Here is a 25,552-nt window from a genome sequence, read left to right on the forward strand (position 1 = left end):
TTACTTATGCAGAGTGTCACCTTTTGCTGTTAAGACTGGATCAACAGTCATCATGAGATATTTTCACTTTAATGCCTCTAGATATTATTATTAGTAATAGTTCCGATTTATGCACATTTGTTTAAGTATTTTAGTGCTCCTTCAAGTTTGAGGTACATGTGAAATTTGGCAGGAGTGATTTAACAGGTTTTCAAACAAGGTGCCTTAAGTCAGAAGCAGTTGTCCATCGCTCTCTTTGTGTGCTGATGGACTCCAAATGCCAGAAGACAAAGGGCGTGGTTTCATTTTCACAGGATGGTTTGTGATTTTCCTACCATTGCACCTGCTCCTGCTTTCTTGTGGAACTCTAGAGTAACTAAGCAGCTGGAGCAGTCCTCAGGGAAGCTCATCGGGCAGAGGGTAGCGAGACACAAAGGAAGCAGACAGGTGCTGTGCATTTTTTTTTTTTTTAAGTGTATTTTTCTAGTTTGAGATGTAATTGACATAACATTATGTTTGTTGAAGGCGTGCAACACAGTGACTGGGTATAGTGTATATAATGTGTATTGGTCGCCACGATAAGTGGAGTTAACCTCCATCACGGCACGTAGTTACAGTTAAGCTGTCTGACGCATGGTCTGCTGCAGATTGACACTGCCGTGGTCGCGACATTCATCACGTTGCATTAGAGTACAGTGTTGCGTGTTTACGTTTTACTGTGCATTCACCCACTGTGGCTTATTTACTACTACTTGTAGGTTTGAGCCCTTTGACACCTGTTTTTATCCCCCCATCCCCTGGTAGCCACCATTTTACTGTGTTTTTTTTGTTTGACATTTTTAGATTACACAGAGAACTGAAGATAGCACTTGTCTCTCTTTATCTGACTTATCTCACATAGCATAATGCCCTCAGGGTCCATTCCTGTTGTGGCAAATGGCAAGGTCTTCTCCTTTCTCGTGGCTGGATAATATTCCGTGGTGTATGTATGCCACTTCCTCATTATCCATTCATGCGTTGATAGCTATTGGCTGGGTTCCAGGTCTTGACGATTGTGAGTAATGCTGTAATGAAGCTGGGAGTACAGATAGCTCTTTGAAATCTTGTTCCTTTGGGTGTATACCCAGTAGCGGAATTGCTAGGTAGCAAATAGTAGATGGTAGGGAAGATCTATTTTTCATTTTTTTGAGGAACCTCCATATTGTTTTGCATGGTGGTTGTGCCTTTTTACATTCCCACCAACAGAGCATGAGGGTTCCCTTTGCTCCACACCCTCACCAGGGTACCGTGCATTTTCTAAGGGCCGGTCAGCAGGCTGGGGGTCAGCAGGAGCCCCCCTCAACGGCTGGCAGCAGGTGTGGGGTAAACGCTGGCCCCCGCCCCCCGGTCCTTGGGATAGCTTCTTCGTGAGCACAGACTACGCAGCAAGGCCACTGCTCCGCTGGCTCTCCTGGCCTCCCTCTTGCACATTCATCTTTCCATCCAAAGCAGAAAGAACTTCAATAGGGAGGGCAATCTCATGTCCCTTGGGGTTGGGGACACCTCTTTCTTCGTCTAACTGAAGGCAGAGTGACAAGGACCTTACTTCCCACTTGCTCCCTCCCTCCAGATCCTGTCCTCTCTATGCTGACATGACAGGCTGAGTAAGACCTGAGTAAAGGGTACAGCTCAGGGTCACTGGACACCAGACCCAGTTCTTTCCTTTCCTGTCTGGTGCTACTTGCATTCAGGCAATGTCCCGTCACCAGGTCCACCCAGGGCTCCAAGGTCAGGGGTCAGCTTGTTCCATCAGCCCGTCAGCTGTGGAATGAGGGCCGAAGAGCTCATGTTACCAGAGAACCAGACTCCTGCCAAGAGAAATGGGAGGATGGAGAGCTGTCTTTGAAGGCGGGGCTGTACGGGATGATACCTTTTGAGGGAACTAGAAGCTGGTGGTAAAACGTGGTGCTTCCAGAACAAGCCGCAGTGTCTGCCATGGGAAATCTCCAGCCAGCCTGGCTCTCAGAAAGATGCCGAACTGCAAGTCTCAGGGGCAGGTGATGCTGGTGGTATCTTTTTCCTTAGCGCCTGCAGCCACAGCCGGGTAATCCTCGGACGGTGCTCAGCCCCCCGACTTCCTTTCCCAACTGCCTGATGCATCTTTTCTTTCTTGAACTCATTCGGCACCAGTTCCTGAGCCCCTTCTAGGGAAGGTAGCCTTTTTTGTTCTTGCGGTGGTGGTTTTCTTTTCTTCCCCCCGCCTTACCTTTTTAAAATTAAAGTATCATACACACGCAAAAATACACAGCTGACCGGTTGTCACAAAGGCAGTTCACTGACGTCGCCACATCCCAGGATCAGACACAGGACACTGCCAGCCCCTCTGAAGTCTGTCTTACTCCCCCCCACCCCCGCCCCCGCTGTCTCCTCTCCTCCTCAGGGTGGCCGCTGCCCGGATCTCTAATGCTTTAACTGGATCTCGCCTGTCTTTGAACGTCATGTAAACCGAATCACATAATACATGTTCTTTTGTGTCTGGCTTCTTCCCTTTAACATTATTTGTGAGGTCCATCTAGGTTGTTATGATTCTGACCTTTAACATCTGGGCCTCAGGGTCAAGTAAGAGTGTCCTACATAACAGGGATTGTAAACGCTGTGGCTTGTGGCCGGGAAGACTTTGTCCCTGCAGTTTGCCTTCTTCACCGTGGCAGTGTTCTTGTAGTCGCTCAGAAGGCTCTCCTCAAGAGTGTTTCTCCAGAAAGTGCTATGATTCTGCTCTCTTTTGCCCTCCTCGCCGACAGGACCTGGCTCAGAATGACTTCTGACTGTTGGCAAAAGTTAAATCTTCCCCACGAAGATAAGAAATGACCACCTCTGAGATTAGCCACCAAGTTAGGCCACTGTCTTGTCTTTGTGAAGAAGATGGGGGCAAAGATGCCTGCCCAGAGGGAACAATTGTAAATCAGCGTACAGCTAGGCAAGGCTGGGGCAGCATTTTAAAAGACCATGAACTCTCTTGAACATCAAGTTCAGGAACCACTGATACCATTTTATGGCTCCATGTTGAAAGATCTGTCTTGGTAATTGTGTGTCATAGGAGATGGGCTGGAACATCCCAGCCTTTCACAGAAGGTTGCTGATTTATCCAGAATGCTATTTTGTTGCACAGAAAACATTGAAACAATAGTTGGAAAGATCTAATTCCTTTCTGTAGTTGTGCCTAAAATTCCATCACCCAACATAAATTTTATTCTTCTAAAAATTATTTTTCGGGGTGCTTGGGTGGCCCAGTCCATGTAGCATCTGATTCTTGATCTCAGCCCAGGTCTTAAACTCAGGGTCATGAGTTCAAGTCCTGTGTTGGGTTCCATGCTGGGCATGGAGCCCTACTTTTTAAAAAAAAAATCTTTTCCAGGCATTATTTGTGTTCCTATGGAATGATTATATAGTTGTAGTTAAAGCATAGCTCACGTTCTTCCAGCCTTAAAATTAATGATTGTACTTGTTGTTTGTTGCCACAGGGCCCATGAATATTACATTTGGGGGTTTGTAATGTCTCACTAAGGTCGTGGGCCATCCATGAGCTGCATAACCAGTCCCTTACTTTTGGACAGTGTATTATTTTCTGTTTTCTCCTCATTAAAACTTACTCACACGGAGCCCTTTCTTGAATATGAACTTCTAGTTGCCTTTGAATTAATTCCTTAGGACACACTTCCGGGAGCAGGATGGCTATTTTGTCTCGGTGGTGTTAATCACGGGTTACACTGCCAACTTGCTGCTTTCAGGAAATTGTGCCAGATATATGGAAGTGCTCCAGCTTCGCTCTTTCAACGTTTGGTGCCTCATGTTATTAGAGACGGTCCGTTTCTTGGTGTAATGTGTGTCAGATCTCACCATGTCACTGTCCTTCGTAGTTTTCTGATAACTCGCAATTGAACAGGTAAATTCGAGGTTTCAGTGGATGGATGGATTAATCTGCATTTATATAACATTGGCTGGTTCATAGTGCTCGATGTAAGTGTTTGATCTGGTGGACTTTTGATGAATGAAATTAATTAATCCCCTCTCGATGAGTTGTTTATGTGCTGTTTTTCTGTTTGCTTTCTTGGGTCCCGGTGGCTCCCACTCGTGCACTCACTGATTCATCCAACATCTGTTTGTTGGGTCTCTTTTGGCTGTACTTGACAGAAACCCATTGGAAGTTGCTGGAGCAGAAAGGGGGCCTTTGTGATCATGGTACCGTGGGAGCTCCCAGAGAGACTCAGGGTCTCCGTGTGTCTGCTTACTTCTTCCCAGACTCTTCACCTCCTCTTCACGTGGCTTGGTCTTCCCCATTCTCCCGTCTTACCTTGACTGTCACTTTCTCACAGAGGCCTGTTTTCATTCTGTTTCCTCCTGTGGTGGCTGTTGCGGGGAGAGAGGGGACGTGGCGGGGCGGTCACCCCGTTAGGGCTCTCCTGTCACTCACTGCTAGCCCTGCAGCCAGCGTGTGCTCCCTGCTGGACCCAGGGACACAGAAGGAGAGGTGTGCCATCCCTGTCCCCAGGGGACCCACAACCCAGCGAAGGTGCCAGACTGACCCACCAGAGGTAAATCGATGAGTCACTTGGAGACAACAGCAGAGGACGCAAGAACAGCAGAACAGAACTGGAAACTCCCACTGTCGTGAAGCTAAATGATAAGATAAATCAGTAAAATCTGTGGCACAGTACAGTTGAGGTGTGAAAATAGCTCATATTGAGAACCTTGAAAAAGGCAAAGGAAAATAGGAATATGAGACAATTCAGACTCAACATGTAAACGTTACGAGGTGAGGAATTCCGAAAATGAGTCTGTAAAAGCGACTCTAATTATAAATGGGATGGTGGCGGGGGGATTTGGGAAGGGCATCCCAGGCCAGGGGGACAGCAGGTGCAGAGGTCTGAGTGGTGGTGTGCTGTGTCCTCGGAGTGGAGGGCAGGGGCAGGGGCATTGCTTGGGAGCTTAGAGAAGGAACCGGGAGCCCGCCTTCAGGGCTCCTGCCAGCCATTGCAGGGGTCACAGCTTGCTGCAGTGGAGGGAAGGCCAGAGCGATTGCTGGGGGGCAAGATGAGGAAGGCCTTCCGTAGCCTCTTCGAAGTCATAATTGCTCGTACTTTATCCCTTTCCCCTGTTCTGTTTTTAGTTTTTCTGGTTAAGGTTTGTTATCTTAGGCTGGCTTAATCAGACCCATCCCTGAATTGTCCCAGAGAACACCAGGGAGGTCAAAGAGATAGGGCCAGAGGGGCACTGCCACGGCTGTGCTGAGTGGCCTTGGTGGAGAACCCCCCCCCCCCCCCCCCCCGGTTACCTGCATGTGCCCTTGGCCTCATCTCTTCAGGGCTGCTTTTCAGGTGCTTACCGCCCGCTGTCTGAGTCCATCCTTGGAGCATGACCTCCCCATGCTTCTAATGAAGCCTCTGAGCTACAGAGAAGAATGCCCAGGGTCACACAGGGCGAGCTGGCTGGAGCCGGAAAGAACGCACTTCCATCGCCAGTGGCCTTTCTTGGGCACCCCTTTCTCGTGGGTCACCATCCTGTGCGATGGCCTTTATGGTATAGACCCATTCACGCTGTTATAAGTTCTTTGTTCCCTTTGGGACATTGATGTCATACCCTTATGAGCTGAAGGTTTGTTACGTGGCTCTGAATGGGGACTTGTCCGCATCCAGGCTCCGCCACGGACCACTTCATAACCCCGCGGTTACTCAGATTTGTGGTCCGATCTTGTTCCTCATCTGTAAGAGGGGTTAGCACGGCCTGCCCCCCCTGGGCTCGGGGGTGTGTAGCTGAAGTCACCGACATCAAGTCGGAGCCCAGCCACTGCTGGACAGTAAGTAGCTCGCTGGGTGGAGCTAGCCAGATAGGTTTGTGAAAATGGATTCACTTCTTACCAAGACTGCCTCTTTTTTCCTTTGTAATCATTCTTCTCTTTTCCTGGGCTGCAGTGTGATCCGGATACAGACATGGGACGGCCAGCCCTTGGCGGTCCCTCTAGCCTCGGGCCAGTGCTGCGTTTCCTGGTCCTCTTTCCCTGCCGTCCTCAGGAGCGTCCTGACAGAGATCAGCTGACAGTCTCCAGGCATTGCTCGTTCACGACGAGTCACGGGTCCCCATTGCATTATTTTAATTAGGCAGCTAAAGATTATGTCAAGTGCTCTCCCAGGCCTGTTTGATGGGGGCTGGCAGGTTGCTGAAACATTTGTAGTATTTATTGCCGGGTCTCTGAGGCTTCTGGCGGAGTAGGAAGTGTGGCTTTTAGAAGCTGTGTTCTTTCTTTGTGTGTCTGTAGAAGGCTGACTCTGCATCTCAACCGACGTGATTCCATTTATCCCTTGCAGGGGACCTTTTTAGCCCTTCGTCTTTTACTCATTGAGCGATGTGTATTGGTAATGAGTGAAAATATTTATCAATTTGGAGAATAGCTGTGTTGGCCTTCCTGCCCCTACTAAGGCAGTGGGGAGCCCAACACCATTTTGCTCAGGCTGCCTGGCCCAATGACGATGCATTCATGTGAGTCAGGAATTGGTGAAGAAGTGGGGGGGTGAGCAGCGGTTATCTCTAAGACATGCGGAAATGTGTGATGAAAGATGAGACTCTATTTATAAACACAAGTATCCCTTGGTCTATAATTATGATGTGTCTGCCTTACATGTGAAGATGTTTTCCCCACACTTCGGACTTGGAGAATTAGTGGAATCTGGAATTTGGGGTTCGTTCATCTAGAATGATAGTTTCATTGTATTAATATACTTACAGTTTAATTTCCATTTTGTGTTAACTGTTGAAAGTGTTATTCATGTAAGATATACAGAATTTCCTTTCTGTTCCTTGCCCAGGTCAGTAAAATGCACAGGATACGTTCAGCGTGAACCATGCCTTCAGGTGCTGGGGATGTGGGGATGAATGAGACACGGTCCCTGTGGGCAGCCCCAGGCCTGTGAGCAGGCAGGGGCGATGCTGCAGAGTCGGGCACTGACAGAAGCATGTGGAGAAGGTCAGGGGAGCACGCAGAGGGCTCACTCTTAGCCCAGTTGCCAGAGATGTCATTTAGCTTGAGTTGTGAGTTATAGTGAAGACTGGCCAGACGCCGAAAGCTAGTGTCCAGCAGTCGTGGAAGATGTTAACAAAGACTTGGCAAAATGTCGCCAGAACTGAAAGATTTCTGTGTTACAGAGCCTGACAGAGGGAAGGGCAAACCGGAAGTCAGAAAGGTCAGGTGTGGGGAGTTAGTTCAGTTCTGCAGGGCCTCTGGGTCATGCTCCAGCTTTGTTCTGTGGCTGGAGTCCTTGGTGGGTGTGCAGGAAGGGCTGTGGGAGGGTTCACGTGTCAGATCATCTGGATAGAGGATGTGGCATCCGCGTGGATGGATGGATGATGGACGGAGGGTTGGGGGGAGACAGAATGGGCAGGTGAGTGGATGCATGGTTAGTGGGTGGGGTTGGGGGGTTGGGTGGACGGGTGGCAGATGGATAGGGGAGTTACCTGAAGGTAAGCAAGCCCGGTTACAGGCTTTTGCCCTTGTCCAGAAAAGAAATGAGAAGGGCGTAAACCAGTGTGGAGGTATTGAAACAGAAATAGGGAGATACTTAGGCGGTGAAATCAGGTGCTGAAAAACCGAGGTGAGTGCAATTGGGGTCATGGGGATATTGAGGAAGGCCGTCAAGTCTCCGACTTAACGTTTGGGTGGGCAAAGAACTGGGACGTCTGGAGGTGGGACCCATTTGGTGGGGAAGATAGTAAGTCCAGATTAGTACATTGGGTCAGCTAGGCAGAGGCCCTGCAGATGGTTGGATACTCAGTCCCAAGATCAGGGAGGGGCAGAGGATGTAGAAGAATGAAGTAATCAGTGTGGGAAGGTATCGATTGTGGCATTAAAGGTTTACGGAAGTCCACAGAGGAAGGTTATATGCAAGGATGCTTCTAGAAGGAGAGGAATGGGAGTGTTGACCAGAGAACTGTGGAGTGCCCGTGTATGACAGGTTGTATTGGCACAGTAATACCAACCCGGTGTGCTAGCCCCTTTGCTAATCAGGGTAGGGGGGAGTATAAAATGTAGCACCCGCATATGTCCGTTCATTTGTTTTAACAGATGAATTATGGGTCTGCTCATCCCAGTAATGGATGTGTGCGTGTTGCTACCTCACCCTCCCAAAGAGCCGTGTTTTCCGTCTCTGTTAGTGCCTTTCTAGCAGCCCCTCACGTCTGCTGTTCCACTCCTGCTGGGGTTAGGCGTTCCCAGCGCAGATCCTGCCGCCTTGCTGAGTGGCCTTCTGCCTTCTCCTGGCTCTCGGGACCGTGCAGTGCTCTTGGTGAGATGGTCCAGCAGCCTCTCAAGGGCCAGAGCCTGCCCCTCTCTAGACTGACCCTCATGCTGTGGGTCCCAGAAGGAAGCCCCAGCTGCTCCAGTCCCCGCCTCTATGCTCCCCAGATGTGCTCCTCTTTCGTCCAGTCAGTGGGCCACACCCTGACTTATTATTCTCAGAGCCCGCTCAGGTGGTGTCATTCCTGGGGCCTCCCCAGGCAGAGCTGGCTGCTCTTCTCCCTCCGTGGTGAGCCCTCTTCTGTTGCTGCCTGTGGTCGACAGGTGTCTGGGCGTGGGCAGGCTGTTCCCCTAGAGCTTCTGGACTCCCACGTGGCCGGGGATCGTTGTTCCCCTGGCTCCGGGCCTGGCACCGCATTCACATGTGGGAGCTGTTAGCCCAATGAAGCTCACCTTCTCTTCTCTCCTTTCCAGGGAAGCAGTTCAAGTGCACGGTGTGTGACTACACGGCGGCCCAGAAGCCCCAGCTGCTGCGGCACATGGAGCAGCACGCCTCCTTCAAGGTGAGAGGACGCGGCGTGTGGCGTGCAAGGGCATGTTGGAAGGGCATCGCTTGTCACAGTGAAGCTGTCCTTATTTTGGGGTGTTGCCCTCACTTCTGGGCCCCTTAGCTAGTGTGCACAGAGTCTGAGGTGTAGCTCGCTTGGTGGTGTGCTCTCTCCTTCCAGAAGGGTGGGATTTCTCTGTCCTTTGGCAGCCAGGTCCAGGGACCATGCATGACTAGAGAGACAGGCGCTTACTCCACACACCTGGAGGATATAGAGGAGAGGATGTGAGCTCTCAGGACAGGGGTGTGCTTCTGGATCCCAGATCCTCAGGTCAGTCCCCCGGTACGACAGGCATGACGATGCCCAGCCAGAGACCTGGAGATGGTGGCCGCGGGGTGCCCGCTCCGGAGGTGGTGGCTGTCTGTATTCATGTCATAGCCGTAACTGAGATCCCCTGAATGTGGATGCTGAATATGCCCTTGGCCGCGGCTTCTGCCACAGTTACTGACAGTAGGACCTGTGGGCCAGTGAATGTGTTTGCTAAAAGCTCCTGTCGGCGCTGGCCACTTGCTGCTGCTGCTGCGTCTACACGTGAGAGTGGAAGCTCGGTGCTCTAGCATGTTTGTTGAAACTGTGTCCACCGCTGAACCCCAGAGAACGTAGGAGGTGGGGGGCTGTGGGCCACCACACTTGCAAGTTGCATTTATTGAGCACCTACTGTATGCCTGCCCTGTTCCGAGAGCTTCTCTCCTGTCCGCTCTCCCCTACCCCACAGTAGATCCCATCATCCGTCTCTGACAGATGAAGAACTTGAACCCCAGAGAAGGTAGCCGATCCCCTATTAGGCTTGTCTGCCATGCCCACAGCTGCAGCTTTCAGTCACTATTGGGATTACCGATCAAGCTGTGTTGTCACCACTTTGGAGGGGACTTGGACTCCACCACTGGCAAACTCTTCTGAGGCTCAGAATAGCTCTGTGTGAGATGACTTCTCAGAATCTTGCCTCTGGTGGTTAAGAAACCATGTGGTCCAGAGGGTTAAGGGCTTGTGTGCTGTGAACATCGAGTAAGGATGACTTTGCTCTGAGTCCGAGGTGTGGCCTTCTCTCTTCGTGTCTTCTCCTTACTCCTCGCGGGCAGGGAGGGGCTCACGGGGAAAACTGAGGGGGCTGCACTTGTTGCTTGTATTGTGGCTTTAATGTCGCCGCGGCGGACCTGTGTTTCTCAGGCAGGACTCGCCTGTCATCTTGAGGGAGTGGCGGTGTGTCCGCGGGGAGCTCTTCGGATGTCATGCAGATTTTTACGTGATGAAAATGAAGAGCTTTATGTCGCGTTGCTCAGCCACTGGCGTTTCTTTGGGGGAGCGTAGACTAAGGCAGGCTAGGGCAGGTCGGGTGCTCGGGAACAGTGAGCTGAGGCAGCTCTCCCTTCGTCTATGAGGAAGGGGACCCGCCAGTTCTTTATCGTCCTCTCCGTCCCCCGTCCCTGGACTGGAGCTAGACTTCCCATTCATTCCTGGGTTTTTAGCGGGAAACGTCTTCCCTCCCCAGCAAGACACAACCCAACAGCCTCTCCGCTCCCAAATGCTCACTGTTCTCTCTCCCAGATTTGTGGAACCTTCGGCTTCTGTGCAGAGGAAGTGGATTTGGGGGTGGTTTGAGCTGCCATCAGACCACTGCGGTCCGCTGCTGGGGCCTCAGGAGCTCCCGGGCGCAGCTGGCCCTGGGGTCATGTCTGCCTTCTCACAGGCACCTTCTGTACCGAGCAGTGTCGTGGCTGGAATGGGACCCGCTCAGTCTGACCTTGGCCTCTCACCTCCTATGGGTCAGGGTCTCTCAGAGCACGAGTTAGTGTAAGTGACACTACACATGACGGGGACTGACAAAGCAAAACGAAGTTGGTTTCCGCCAACCACGCTCATGCTGACAGGTGATGACTCTTCTCTTCTCTCCTTTCTTCTCTTCTCTTTTCCCGAATCTCCATCACTTTTCTGTTGCTACTCTGATACCGCCAACTCGTAGCTTCAAACTACACAAGTTATTGTGAACACTTGCTAATTCCAGCATGGGTCTCACGGAGTTAAAGGCAAGGTGATGGCAGGGCTGTATTTCATCTGGAAGCTCTAGGACAAAATTTATCCCCCGGCCTTTTCTGGCTTCTGGAAGCTGCCCGCGTTCCATGGCTCTTGGCCCCAGCCCTCCATTTTCCAAGGCAGCAACGTAGCATCCCCCGCCCCCCCTCCGGTGCCTCCCTTCTGCCTTTCCCCTGGGGGGACCCTTGTGATTTCACCTGTGGGCCCATTACATGGCCCAGGAGAACATCCTTACCTTAAGGCCAGATAGTTAAGAACCTTGACTCCCCTATAATTGCAACTTCTTTTTGCCGTGTGAGCTTCCAGGTATCAGACACGACTAGTCTGTTGCAGGCGGCTTGCCAGAGGAAACCAGTTTGCTCTCCTAGATGCAGATATATAATTTGCAGTATGCAATTTGTGTCAGGAAACACTGTAATAAGGACAAACTCTTGTACTGCCTTTTAAAATTACATATTTTTATTTATTTATTTTACAATTAAAATTAATACGTGTTCACTCTATAAGACTTAGAAAGTGCCTTTTGTTCCCTTTCTTTGCAGAATTTTTGGAAACGATATTTTTTTTAGACCTAATCGAGGTCATACTGTAAATGAGCATTTTTGGGTGGAGGTTAAAACTTCAGTTTTACCACCGATAAAGCTCTGTTAGAGAACGTAGCTTAAATGAGTGGCCAGATGGTTTGCCAAGAATACTTCGCTTTTGAGTTTAAATAACCTCCTAGTGGAAGGGCTGGAGAGCCTGCCTGATTGGAACATTATAAATATGGCCCTTTTAAAAAATCAACGTTCCACTTTTTTTTTCCATTTCATGAAAATATACTTACTGTAAAACTACTTTTAATGGCTGCTTTAGGATGAGTATCCTAGTTTAATTACCCATGGCCCTCATAATTGGACAGTTTGGTCGCTCCCAGTTTTTGCTGTTACAAGTAAATCTGTGAAGGACATCTTCATGCCAAAAGCATTTCCAAGTCATCCTAAAATCGAAAGGACTGTAAAACGTGGGAGGAAGCCCATCAAACCACTGAGAATTCACGAGCAGTGAAGGTGTTCTGTGCACCTCTTGCAGCCATAATTAAAATGTGTTCCCTAGGGTGGAACTAGCGCCATCAATCTTGAGCAAGTGCCAGAGAATACGCTTGTCCCAGAGGAGTCTGTGGAGCCAAGGGCCTCCAGACTCAATGGACTTGTTCCCTCCCTCTGGCTCTTTAGCTCTGGCTTCCTCGCAAATACATAGGCTCAGACGCCACTCCCTGTGGCAGGGTGATCACAGGTGGGAGTCACCTCAAACCCTTTCTCGCTCTCTGTTGGGCTCCTTTGACCCCACAACTCTGTTAATAGGATTGTTCTCGATTACATAGGCTGGGTGACTCCGTGGTAGTCTCCGTACACATTAATAAATGGGGGCTTTATCTCATTGAAAACAGTTTTATTTTAAAATAATTCTAAACTGTATACAGTCTTGTGGATTTCCCAGGTACCTGTCCCCCATCTTCCCTCAATGATAGTGTCATCTTTAACCATACTGTATTATCAAAACTAGGAAATTGACTTTGATATCCTACTGTTAACTAAACCATGGGCCTTCCTTGGGTTTTACGTCTTACCTAATAAAGTATTTTGAAGATAGTTTTCGGTTCACAGGGAAATTGAGAGGAGAGTAGACACTTCTCCTATACTGTCTGGCCTGCCTCGCACGCACAGCCTCCCCATTGTCAGTGTCCCCACCAGAGTGGTACATTTGTCACAATCCAGCCTACACTGCTAGGTCATACTGACCCTAGGCCCTAGTCTATAGTAGGGCGCCATATTTGTTTTCTACCTTCTGTGGGTTTTGATAAATGTATTGTGACATATATCCAATGTTATGGTTATCATGCAGAGCCATCTCACTGCCTTGAAAGTCCTCCGTTCATCCCTTCCTCTCCTGACCCCCCGTCTCCCCTGGCAACCACTGATCCTCCTCCTGTCTCCATAGCTTTGCCTTTTCAGAATGTCCTAGAGTTGGAATCATAACAGCATTTGTCCTTTTCAGATTCTTTCACTTAGTAATAGACATTTAAGGTTCCTCCGTGTCTTTTCATGACTCGATGGTGCATTTTTTTTTAGTGCTGTATAATATTCTATTATCTGGATGTGCCACAGTTTATCCATTCACCTACTGAAGGACATCTTGGTTGCTTCTAAAGTTTTGGCAGTTATGAATGAAGCTGCTTAAACACTGTGTGCAGATTTTTGTCCCGACCTAAGTTCCCAGCTCCTTTAGGTAAATGCTAAGGAGTGCGATTGCTGGAGTGTATGGTAGGAGTGTGTTTAGCTCTGTAGGAACCTGCCACTCTGTCTTCCACAGTGGCTACACCATTCTGCGTCCCCACCAGCAGTGTGTGAGTGTTCCCTGTGCTCCGCATCGTCACCAGCATTTGGTGTCGTCAGTGTTCTGGATTCGGGTCATTCTAATAGGTGTGAAGTGATACTCATCCCTGCCTTAATTTGTATGTCCCTGATGACAGGCTGTGGAGCATCTTTCAAGTGCCTGCTCATCATCTGTTTATCTTCGTTAGTGATGTGTCTGTTCAGGCTTTTTGCTCTTTTTTTAAAAACTTGGGTTATTCATTTTCTCAATTTGTTGAGTTTTACAAGTTCTTTTTATATTTTGGATTAACGCTCCTTTATCAGATACGTGTTTGCAAATATTTTCTCCCAGTCTGCAGCTTATCTCTTTATTGTCTTGGATAACTTTATTTTTAAATGAAGTTTTATCTTTTTATTTACAAGGATGCTTATAGAAAGGGGACACTTGTTTTTGCTAGCCCGGAGGCATCACTGCATACTAATTGTGAGGGCTGCATGCTTATTTCACTGGGGTTCATACAGCCTGTGAAACTGGATTGTAATTACTGATTCTGAAAAACAGAACCTTGCTATTTTCTTTCCTGTCGTGAAAGTCATTCAGGTTGGGGTGGGAAGGTACTGATAGAGAGAGAGAGAGAGAAGGTGGAGGGGAGGAAGGAAATGGTTCCACAGATCCACTGTTTGAGCTAATTTGGGGTCACTCAGCTTCCCTTCCTAGCTTGCGTGCTGTCCTGATTGACTCACCCATTCCTTCTAGGAACTAGTCTAGATTTCTTGCACTGTACTTGTTAGATATCAAAGCCAGAGAATGGTACTTTAAAGTAGTATTTTTCAAAATCAAGAAGGAAAATACAGATTGAGCAGCTGGAATTCCTATGCTACCAGTTTTTTAACATTTGCTTGATTTTCATGAATATCTCCTATTAAAAATAATTTGCTCTCTGCATCCGAATTGAAAAATAGGTAAAGGGAACAGCTGTTGGGGATATGATAAGGTGCCTCACCTCACTGATAATTTAAAAACAAAATAAAGGGAAAGCATGCAGTAATACCATTTTTTGCTTATCAGTTAGTTAATACTCACAAGCTTGATAGTACAGTCTGTTGGTAAGGCGTGTGAGACCGTTCTGTACCTGGCTGTTGGGAGATAAATGGTCCCAGGCCCTGGCGGGGGCGGGGGCAGTTGGAGAACCTGCCCCACTTGCAGGTGCACCTGCTGTTTGCCTCAGCCTGCCTCTTGTAAGAAGCAATCTTACGGATGCACTTGCTGATGTCCGAAATAAGGACTTTGCAGTGTTATTCATTGGAAACAATGGAACTGTTTGTGGATAAAGTAAGGCTTAAATAAACCAGGGGGGCATCCAAACACCAGTACACTGTACAGCTACAAAAAGGGGTAAGGAAGACCTATACTTACTTCTTTGGAAAGGTATTATATATATATATATATATATATATATATATATATATATATAAAATGAAGTAGAAAAAGCAAGATTTAAAACAGTCAAGTACACTGCCTCTGAGGTAGGAAAGGGCAAAGGTATATTTGTGTTTATTTATGTCTGCTTTAAAGCCTCTTGAAGCATAATGCACAAAATAAATAAACTGAATGGTTGGTCAGCGAGGCCTGGGACTGGGTAGATAGGAGGCCAGGGCTTGGAGTGAGACTTTTCCCATTAAGTTTTGAACTGGATGAACTGAATGTTTTTGCCTGTTCAGTAAATTTAAGTAAAAAGCAAAACTAAATAAAAAATGATATTTTAGATACTACCCAATGTCAAAGCAGGGTGTAAACTTGTTCATCATCTCTGATATAGTCCTGGGAAAGTAGTGACAAATTGCCCTTTGAAGTCCATTGGAATTCTGTTTTGCACTTGAAAATCTCTGAGACCAATGAGGTCTTGCAGAAGAACATGGAATTTAGAACCAGATAGACTTAGGTTCAGACCCTGACTGTGCCATTTGTAGTCTGTTTAATTAATTAATTTATTTATTTTTATTTAAAGATTTTTTTTTTATTTATTATTTATTTGACAGAGAGAGATCACAAGTAGGCAGAGAGGCAGGCAGAGAGAGAGGAAGGGAAGCAGGCTTCCCGCTGAGCAGCGAGCCCGATGCGGGACTCGATCCCAGGACCCTGGGATCATGACCTGAGCCGAAGGCAGCGGCTTAACCCACTGAGCCACCCAGGCGCCCCTGTAGTCTGTTTAATTTAACCTCTTTATGCAATTTTATTGTTTTTGCTGATTGTAGTATCTTTGTCTGGTGTTAGAGATACTCAAAACAATACCATTTGTATGAGTAGTGGGTATGGTATGTGGTAGATGATCAAAAATTTTTGGTTCTTTTTCCCTCCCCAATCTTTAAAACTGACTCGTTTCTTAAGAAAGTGATCATGGTTTATTTTCTTTTTAGTGGACTTAAATTTATGTTTGCAAGGCACTCATTCTAAATATTTTCTAGATACTATCTTTTCTTCACATATGTCTTTATTTTTTCTTTTTAAATTTAAATTCAATTAGCCAGTGTATAGTACAGCATTAGTTTTTGATATAATGTTAAACGATTCATTAGTTGCATATAACACCCAGTGCTCATCACATCATATTCCCTCCCTAATGCCCATCTCCCGATTACCCATCCCCGCACCCACCTCCCTTTCCACAACTTCAGTTTGTTTCCTGGAGTCAGTAGTCTCATATGGTTTGTCTCCCTCTCTGATTTTTTCTACATATGTCTTTAGATGTTGAAGTTATTTTACTTTTGTTGTTGTTATTTATGGTTTTGGAGTTGGGGAGATAAGGATCAAACTCTTGATGCCACTAAAAAACTAGGTGACCTCTGAGGATTTTTATCTTTGCCTTTTTGGGCCACTGCCTCCTTATTTGGAAAATGGGAACAATGATGTCATTATTTCAGAAGGAGGGGTTGATTTGAGGGTGGAGACCAGAAGGAATATGTCCTCACAGCTTGGGGCAGACTTGGATCATCAGCCCTGTACTGGCCACCCTAAGGGGGAGGTGCTTGGAGGATCTCAGGCTTCCTGTTTTGTTGATGGGAGCAGTTCTGGCCTCCCCCACCTGATCAGTTCTTACTCAACTTCAGAGCCACCTTGAGATCTTAACAAATGTGGAGGTAATGGATTCCCAAACCCAGGAGATGCTTTTGTGATTTCATTGAGCCTAAAGGTCATCAGGCATCCTTGACTCCCATACATTCTCCTGTGGTTCTGATTCAGCAGGTCCATGGACCATAATCTGTCAGCCACCACACTGGGTTTTGAACTCTGAAGGAAACGTCCTGAGTCTTTATATTTATAGTGTGTTCCTGTTAAATAGCATATAGCTGGATCTTGTTTATGCTTGTGTGTGCACAGCCAGTCTGAAAATTACTGCCGTTTAATTGGAGTGCTTTTAGTCCATTTACATTTAATGTAATTTTGATATGTCTCATTTGAAAAGTACTATCTTGATTTATTTTCATTTTCTTTTTAGTTATTGTTGTACATGTTATACTATGCATCTGTATTATAACACATTCTAGCTACCTCCAGATAAACTATTTCATGAACAGTGTAAGAACCATGAAATGCTGTAATTCATATTATTTCTCTTCTACCCTTGGTGCTCTTGTAGTCCTGTGTATAACTTCCATTTGTTATAAACTCAATGCAAAGTTTATAATTTTTTTGCTTTATACAGTCAATATTTAAACATATATATCAAAATGTAATAAGACATTTTAATATTATGTATTACATATGTATTTTATATATTTATTTATATATATGTATATACATATACATATATATATATATATATATATAATATATATTTAAAGATATTTTTGAAAGGTCTTATATTTGCCTATGTATTCAGCCTTTCTGGTATTCTTTATTTTTTCCTTTCAGGCCTAGGTTTCCACCTGATAAATTTTCCTCCTAGCATTTGTTATATGCTGGTTTGCTGGAGTTAAATTGTCTCAGCTTTTGTCTGTTTGGAAATTCTTTACTTTGTGTAAATTTACTTTACTTTTGATGACTGGATTTCTAGGGGGACCTCACTCTAACGACATTGTTCTGTAATGTTTTATACTTTGTTATTTCTAATCCTTACCATTTCTCCCTGTGTGTAATGCTCCTTTTCCTCTGTGTGGTTTTAAGCTTTTTCTCTCTTTCTTTGGTTTTCATCTTTTTTGTTTGTTTGTTTTCTTTGGTTTTCATTACCATCAGTAAGCTTAGGTATGGCTTCCTCGTGTTTGCCCTGCTTGGAGTTTGCTGAGCTTGTAGGTCTTGTGGGTTGACGCCTTTCCATCAGTTCTGGACCAGTGTCTTCTCAGCCATTATCTCTTGAATATTACTTTTTCTCCATATGTTTTCTCCTTCTCCTCCAGGACAATACTGTGTCATATATTAAACTGTTCGGTATCTCACAGCATTCAGGTTATCTCTCTCTCTCTCTCTCTCTAATTCTTCTTTCTCTTTGTGTTTTAATTTATATGACTTCTATTGATCTTTTTCCAAGATAACTTATCCTACTCCTAACATCACATCTGCTGTTTCAATGCTCAGGTGAATTATTCATTTCTGATGCTTTTTTTAATTTCTAGCATTTTCTTTTGGTTCTTACAGTTTTTATCTCTCTGCTAAAATTTATCATCTGGTCACACATAGTTTTCATTAGAGCCTTTAACACATTTTTCATCACTATTTAAATGTTTATATCTAATAATTTCAGTGTCTGCACTATCTGTATATCACTTCCTATTTATTTTTTCTTGATTTGGGAGCTCATTTTCTTGTTTCTTTGGATGTCTCATAATTTTTTACTAAATGCTAGATAATATATATGAAAGAACAGTAGAGACTGAGCTAACTAGTAATTGGCCATGGGAAAAGTAAGTACCTCTTTTCATATCAGGCCAGTAGTGTGGGGGACTGTCCGGAGATACCTAACAGGCAGGCCTGACTGTGTCCTGTAAAGATGTCCTTGAAAGCTTTCCTCTTGGCTGGCATTTGGGACCTTGGACATGAGAGGACTTCCCACAACTGTCATTGCTAAGAGGAGTTAACGGTGCCTAAACTGTCTAGACAGCACGGAGTGTGCCGGATATCTGCTTGCTTCTAAGAGTCTGGAGCATCGATCTATGCTTTTGTGATTAGTCCAGTAAAACCCTGGCACTGAGCTTCCAGTGAACTTCCCAGGCTGGTACCATTTCACAGGTGTCGTTACAGCTTATTCCTGGGGAATTAAGCTGCCCTGTGGAACCCCACTGGGAGAGGATTCTTGGAAACTTATGCCTGGTTTCCCCTGGACTTGGCCCCGTATGCGTCTTCCCTTGGTGAGTTTTGCTTTTCATTCTTACGCTATAAGGAACTGTAGCTGTGAGTTTGACTGTATCGTGAGTCCTGTGAGCCCTCCCAGACTATCATCGAACCTGGGGGTGGCCTTGGATCCCCCAGAAGCTCCTCTGGAGTCGAGCTGAATCCGGGCTCTGTTGCAGCTCCAGAACGGGTTCTCCACTGTCTTCAGATGTTTTGAGAACAGGATCAGGACTTTCCTTGCAACAAGGCTGGGCATCTGAGCACGGTGAGACTCCAGAACTCGCTTTCTCTTTCACAGCACAGCTGCTGCCTTTCTAAACCGTGCATGCTTTCTATCAGCCTCTAGGCCGGCGGCCAGCTTCTCGAGTTGTTGGCACGATCCTTTTTCTCTCCAGCTTTCCACTCCTTGGGGAAGCTCTCTCCCCTCTCTGCCCAGCCCCGCCTCAGGAGAGCCTCTGCTCTTGGTCACGGTCTTTGTGGCAGAGGACTTCCTCTTCCCTTGCTCGCTCTGGGCCAGGAATCCTTGCTGTTGCTGCCTTGTGTGCAGTGAAGTCCCAGGGCCCCGAGGGCTGGAATGGATCTCTCTCTCCTCTCCTGGCCCAGCCCCCAGCCCTGCCTCCTCGTACCTGATGCCGTTCCCCGTCTCACAGCGCCAGGGATGAGAGCAGCCACGGGTCTCTTTCCTCTTGGGCAGTGCTTACTCGCATCTAGAATTTGGTTCACTTCAGCTTCTTTGTGTCCTTAGCAGTCTGGTGGATTTAAATAAAGATGTGTCCTGTTGTTTGTGTGGGAGCAACAGTCCCTCGTGATTTCCTGCACCCTCACTGGAAACAGAAACGCCCCGCTGTGGATTTGACAAGGCCTAACGGGACGCCTGCACAAAGTGGGTGCCCCGTGCATGTTCTCTTGACTCCCTCCCCTACCCACTCTGGACAGGCACAAATTTGTCTGGAAGTAAGGAGCAAGGAGGGTGCTTGAGGCGGCAGATGGCTGCTGTCATGAGTAATCTGGGGGGAGCCAAAGTCACCGTGAGCTCTGCCAGCTCTCGGGTGAGGGTGTTCTCCATTCAGCGGCTCATGAGTTGGGGCGGGAAGACCTCGGGCTTCACAGACCCTTGGCACAGTGTGTCGGCGGGAGAAATAACAGCATGCGGCTTCGGTGTAAGCCCCTGACGGCTCTTCTATGTTGACTTTATATGTCATGGCTTCGTGGTCAGACGGTCTTGGAATCCAGCCTTGCCACTTACTTCTGTGTATGGCCTTGGGCAAGACACCTAACCTCTGTGACATGGTGATTGAGCGGCACATCTTGTCACTTACAGGTTGTGAGCAGTACGTAGGTGCTTACTGGAGGGCTCGACACACTGTTCTCAAATGTTCGTTCCACCCAGACTCCTAGTTTCTTCCTCTCTCTTTTCATCTCAGGATTGTCGTATCTGCATGGTGTTGTCCTCTCTGTCATTCCTTTGTTCGAGATTCTTGGTGCCTCTGACCTATTCTGTTTGCTCATGGAGACACAGTCACCTAATTCCACGGATTTGATGCACTCCTTTACGTCCTGCTTGACCACAGAAATACATCACTCAACACAGAACCTCTTCCCAAGTAGAGCTACTCGTGCACTTGCCTTCTTCTGACAGAGGGGTGTCTCTTCTGAATGGTGCTGCCCAGAGCCGCTGGACCCGTCCACAGTATCACAGAGTCTGACTTCCCTGAACACAGGGCCAGCCCCGCACTTGCCCACATCCTTCTCTCCTTGGCTCTACTTCCCACTTGTATTTTGCGTTTACACTGAGACAGGTCACTGGCCCCAGAGCTGGAGGGAGCTTGCACTTTGGGTCTTTGCTTTGCGAGGCTCCAAGTGCACCACGAGATTCCTGACTTCTTTAAAGCAGGTCAGAAATTTGGTGCATGAATTTGCCAAGTCTGCAAAAAAAAAAAAAAAAACAGTCTAAAATCAGCAGTTTTCAGAATCTGTGCATTTTGGAAACTATTCAGTGCAACTTACCGCAGACCCTCCTTCTTTAGACTTCTTCATTCCTGAAACAAGGCCTGCGTTTGACAAATGGCCATGATCGTTCCTCTGCCTGGCTTTCGGAAGGTGAGGGCCGGCCTTCTCTCTTGTGGCCATAAAATTTTTAGATGTATAGAAGGATATTTTTTAAAGAGGAACCAGCCAGACCATAATCTTAAAAAGACACTATTAAATTTAATTTATATTTGATCTGTATCTAAAATGAATACTAAAATATTTGTATTAGGAAGCCTAAGGAACATCTTGTTTGTTGTCAAATTAAAATTTGCATAACTGAGGTATCTTCACAAAACTGGTGAGAAATAAGGAAGATTTCAGTAGTTGATTTCATTATCATTGATGAGCTTTTCCTAGGTATTTCATCTGGAGTGTATCATACCACAATTTAACATACAGAATTTTAAGAGACAGGGTAGGTATAAGAGGCACTAAATTGCATTTGAATTTTTGATGCAAAACCTGAAATGTTTACTTATTCCTTTAATACCCCTTTTCTGCGTACCCACTGTGGGCCAAGCACTCTGCCAGGGTCAGGGGATGTCAGGATGAAGCCAGGCATCTTGTCTGTCAGCCTCAGGAATCTGGGCAGATACCTGTGTGCATAAAAAGTAGCAATAAGTGTATGAACTGCTACAAGAAGGTTGTGTACCAAATGCTCTGAGAACCCAGAAGAACAGCTAATTATTCCAATTCCATCATTTTGTAAAAGCCATGTTTTAATTGAGTTAATAGACTATTATCCTATCATGTAAAACCTAATAGCTTTGAAAAACCTATAGCAACCAGAAAGTTCTCTGGGTGACTGATAGCCATAAACCAGAGGGAGTTAAGTGTCCTCTCTTGTCACATTCCTGATAGTGCAGTGGAGCCCAAAGATGTTCCTCGTGTGTCCATATGAAGCAGAAACGAGTGATAGGTGCAGAAAACACCAGGTGGGTGAGCTCATAGAGCCCATAAGGGGCTTAGATGCTAACTTGGCCAAAGCTGGTGTTTGGATGAGGTCAGTCAGGATGTGGCTGTGTAAGTAATTTACTCCTGGTTTCCAGGCTAAACTTTGTGAGCAGGAGAGTACAAGCGGGGAAATGATCTCAAACGGGCAGAATGTTTAGAACCACACATTTATAAACCATCCTGATCCGTCCTCAGCCTGAAATTCTGAGTGTCCCTCAGAAAGCTGAGTCATCTGGCATGGCGGGAGGCATCGTGGCTTTATTTCTACTGTCACTTCTCCTGTTACTCAGGAGATGGTTTCATCTTTCCATCAGGAAGTTCCAGCAGGAGGTTGAATGTTTAAATATCTAGTGCCAGAGTAGAGAAGGCAGGTGGACTGGTCCCTTTTGTAATCATCATGTGTTGGGCATTACAGTCGGTATTTGAGGTATGCTTCTTTTTCTTTTTTTTTGCCCTCACAGACCTCTATAATGTAGGTATTAATATTCCCATTTCACAGATGCGGAAACTGAGGCCTGCCTCCAGCTAAGTTACACACTCAGGAATAATGCAGTCAGTGAGTGGTGGAGCTGGGATTTTGATCCCTGTCTCTTGGTAGACAAAGCTGCTCTCCGCCCAGGACTCTGGCCCTTCTTGTTGTTATCCCAAGAAGAGGGACATTTTTGCCTCCTTGCCCTCCCCCCACTTCCCTGCACTGCTTTGATTAAGCTTGCAGTTAACGTGTGTAGCTATCAAAACTCAAGGAAAGTCCTTAAGCTGTCCGTGCATGAACTTAGCAGGAGGAACATTTCCTCCTGAACCATGGGGCACAGAGGGAAAGGAGTAAAGTGTAGGGTTTCTGTGGGTGGTGGTTGTTTTGCTTTTTTGTTCTTATTTTGCATGAAAGAGAAGAATCTGAGATTATACTGCTTTTTTTTTTCCTTTTGGTTTCGTGTTTTCTTTCGTGTGTGTGTGTGTGTGTGTGTGTGTGTGGAGGAAGAAGCGTCACTGCGGGTGGGAGGTGGTCAGCCGTTCATTAAATTGTTGGAGCTAACGTATCTGCTAAAATCCCGTGATGCCATCTTCAGCTTCCTTGTGTTTTAGACATTTTAAAGTACTTCCAGGAAAAAAAATGGAAATTGGATTGTCCTATGTTAAATTAAATCCCGTCTAATAGTGAGCGGTATATTCTTTGGAAATATTGCATTTTTGACAGCACAAGTGATTACAAACAAATCAATAATTGGAGAACGCTGAAGAGTCTTCCAAGCTCTGGCAGGAAAAGCAATTAGTGTGGATTGATTTACTGTTTTTTATTGTGATGAGGTAATTGCCTCCACTTGCGCTGTTCTTGAACTTGTGGTACCCCACAGTTTAAAAACATTTATTCTTTTAAATTGTTTAATTTATCTCTGGCCTTATTGTAGAACAGAGATGGCTTTGCGCTTAACTGATGTGAAGACCTGGCTTTCCTCTTTGGCTCCCTAACCCCGGGCTGGGTTTTGTCCCTGCTGTGGCTGAGCCCAGAACGAAGTCTCAACCTCGTGCACCAAGGCTCATAAATCCTGGAGAGATGCGGCCGGAAACAAATCACAGGACACCCCCCCTCCCCCACCACGTACAGGTGGTGGAGGGTGGCCTTGCCTGGCGGTTCACACTGCAGACCACAGTGTGGGGCACCCGGTTGGCCTGGATGGTGCGTCGCTGGTGGGATGGGGGCGGGGTACTGATACTCTCACTCACACCGATAGCATCGCTTTGAAATCCCGGCCACAGACCTCTCTGAAGGCTGACTGTCGGGAACATGCTTGGTCCCGCTGCTCCTTGCGGTGCGTGCCTTTCCTTTCTGGTGCATGTCTCTCTGCCTCTTATCCCTCTTGTCTGTCCCCTGTGACCGTGCACCATTACACTTTTGTGTGGCTGTCACTTCGGGGCAGTTTCCCAATCTGCACCCGTGGTCTGTGCTCACTGCTGAGCTTGGCTGGAGAAGGACATGACGGGGTGAGTGTTCCAGATGCAGATGGTCTTCGGGAATTTCCCTTATGAGCCTTGCCATGTGTCTTGCAGTCTTTACAGGCCTGGTCCCTTATGAGCGCGCATATGAATCTTTTTCCTTCTGAGTGGCTCATGTCCCGGTCTCGGCACGCAGGTGCAGCCTTTGGCGCTGGACCCATGCTGTATTTCTCGTGCTGCAGGGGGAGGGTCTGCTCGGGGCCCTGCTGAAAATGATTCTCAGAGAGCAGGCTGGGGGGGGAACACTTGATCTCCCAGCCCATGTCCTCATCCAGAACGTTCCGGAAGGGCCGCTGGCTTTGCTGGATGACCCCGTGTGGGTAATGGGACTTGGCAGTTGAGAGATTCCATGTGATGAAACGTCTCTGAGTGGAAAAGTTTCTCGTGGGCACGTTCACCACCGAGCAGGGAGTCGAAGGCGGCAGCCAGCGTGCTGGAGGTTTTGTTTTTGCTCGTTCCGGTTCGTGAGTCTGTCGCGCCCAGTACTGCTGTGGGTTGCAGCAGGCAGCCCGGCAGAGATGGAAGGATGTAAGCCGTGGCGCCTGAACTCCTGGAGCTCGTGGTCGGCCTGGGAGGTGACACTGACGCCCCTGGGGGGTGGAGGGCGGAGGCTCGGTTTTCCAGCGTGTGCCCCTGGGAACGCGAGTTCCTTGGATGCTGTAGGCGTCGTGCGGAGGGATACGGCAGGCAGGGATCCGCAGACGTGTTAGGCTCCAGAAGCCCCTCCTCTGCTTTCCCCAGTGGGCCTCCCAGCACTTAGGTTTTGTGAAACAACTTGGTAAATACTGGTTATCAGAGAATCCAAAAGTAGAAAAAAATGGTTCACGAACCCTGCGAACAGCTGTCCCTCCCATGGCTCCTGAGCGGCCTCAGAGTGACCGCTTAGACCTCTTACCTGGCTCCGTGTGGCCGCCCCGCCGGGCGCGAGGCTCCCTGTGCCCCTGTCCTCTGCACGCTCCCCGCCGCACGCAGGGCTCTGCACACCACCCCTCGCCCGGCTTCACACCTGCTCCTGCTCCTCCCGCCGCTCCTCTCCCAGGGGCTGGGCAGGTCTCTCACCTCCCCCTGGCTCGGTTCACAGGCTTTGATTTTTTCCCCGACGCTGGAGCTGGTGGGTTATGTGTGACATGTCTGTGAGCGAGAATGCGAGCTCCGTGACGCGCTGGGTTTAGTTTGTGTTCTCTTCCCAGCGCGGAGGCAGCACGTAATAAATATTTGTGGAGTGACCCGATGAGTAAATGAGTAAATGCTACAGAACGTCAGTGGGACAGATGCGTCACGGGAGACAGCTAGGTAGAGCTGGGGCTCCGAGCTCCCGCGAGGCTTGTGGCCGCAAAGATATGGGTTCAACAGCTCTCCTATCATGGGGCGGCCCAGCTGGGGTCTCTGCTCTGTGCGCGGGGCAGTGAGGTTAGAGAGAGCCCAAACACGTGTCATTGCTTTTAGAGGAGAGACGCTCAGTCCTAGGGCAACCAAGTGGGGTTCCCAGGGCAGAGGATGCTGTAGACCCCCTGCTGGGAGGTGGGCCCTGGGAGATGTGCAGCCTCCGTCAGCCCATCGGGGGTCATCTCAATGAAGAGCAGGTGTTGTAGCGGTGAGCATATTGTTTTCAAAAGTCGATGCCGACAACCTTGCTTCGTCATTGTGTTGTGTTCAAGAGCTGTCTCCGTGGAGGCTCCTGTTGGAGGGAGTGCGGGTGACCTTTCTCCAGTGTGTTCTCTGCAAATCTGTGGAAATGCAGGCAGAAGGGTTCTTCAGTAGGCGTGTTGTTGACTGGGCCTAACGCAGAGTTCTGCGGGGAGCAGCAGGTAGCAGGCTCTACCGAGGGCCGTCCACACGGGGGCTGTGCAGGGCCAGGTCCCCGAGGCAGGAATTTTGGGGAGGCCAGGGGACGACAAGGGGAGTGGTTTGGGCCACCAGAGCTCGTCTGTGCTGGAAATACAACCGTGACAGCAGTGCCTTCTTGTTGATCCTGTGATTGGCAACAAAGCCATTTGCAAAACTGAAAATGTAC

At 47.6% G+C, this 25,552-nt stretch overlaps 1 protein-coding gene across 1 annotated transcript in view; it reads left to right on the plus strand.

Moving 5' to 3' along the window:
* LOC111146566 (zinc finger and AT-hook domain containing) overlaps positions 1-25,552 on the plus strand; it is a 181,424-nt gene that overhangs the window by 103,108 nt on the left and 52,764 nt on the right. The window contains exon 11 of the mRNA XM_022502158.1: positions 8,717-8,805. Coding sequence (XP_022357866.1) covers positions 8,717-8,805 — 89 coding nt within the window. The remainder of the gene's footprint in view (positions 1-8,716; positions 8,806-25,552) is intronic.

Source organism: Enhydra lutris, unplaced genomic scaffold (assembly GCF_002288905.1).
Source record: "Enhydra lutris kenyoni isolate GAN:26980312 unplaced genomic scaffold, ASM228890v2 scaffoldscaffold14, whole genome shotgun sequence".
In the NCBI taxonomy this organism is placed as follows: Eukaryota; Metazoa; Chordata; class Mammalia; order Carnivora; family Mustelidae; genus Enhydra; species Enhydra lutris.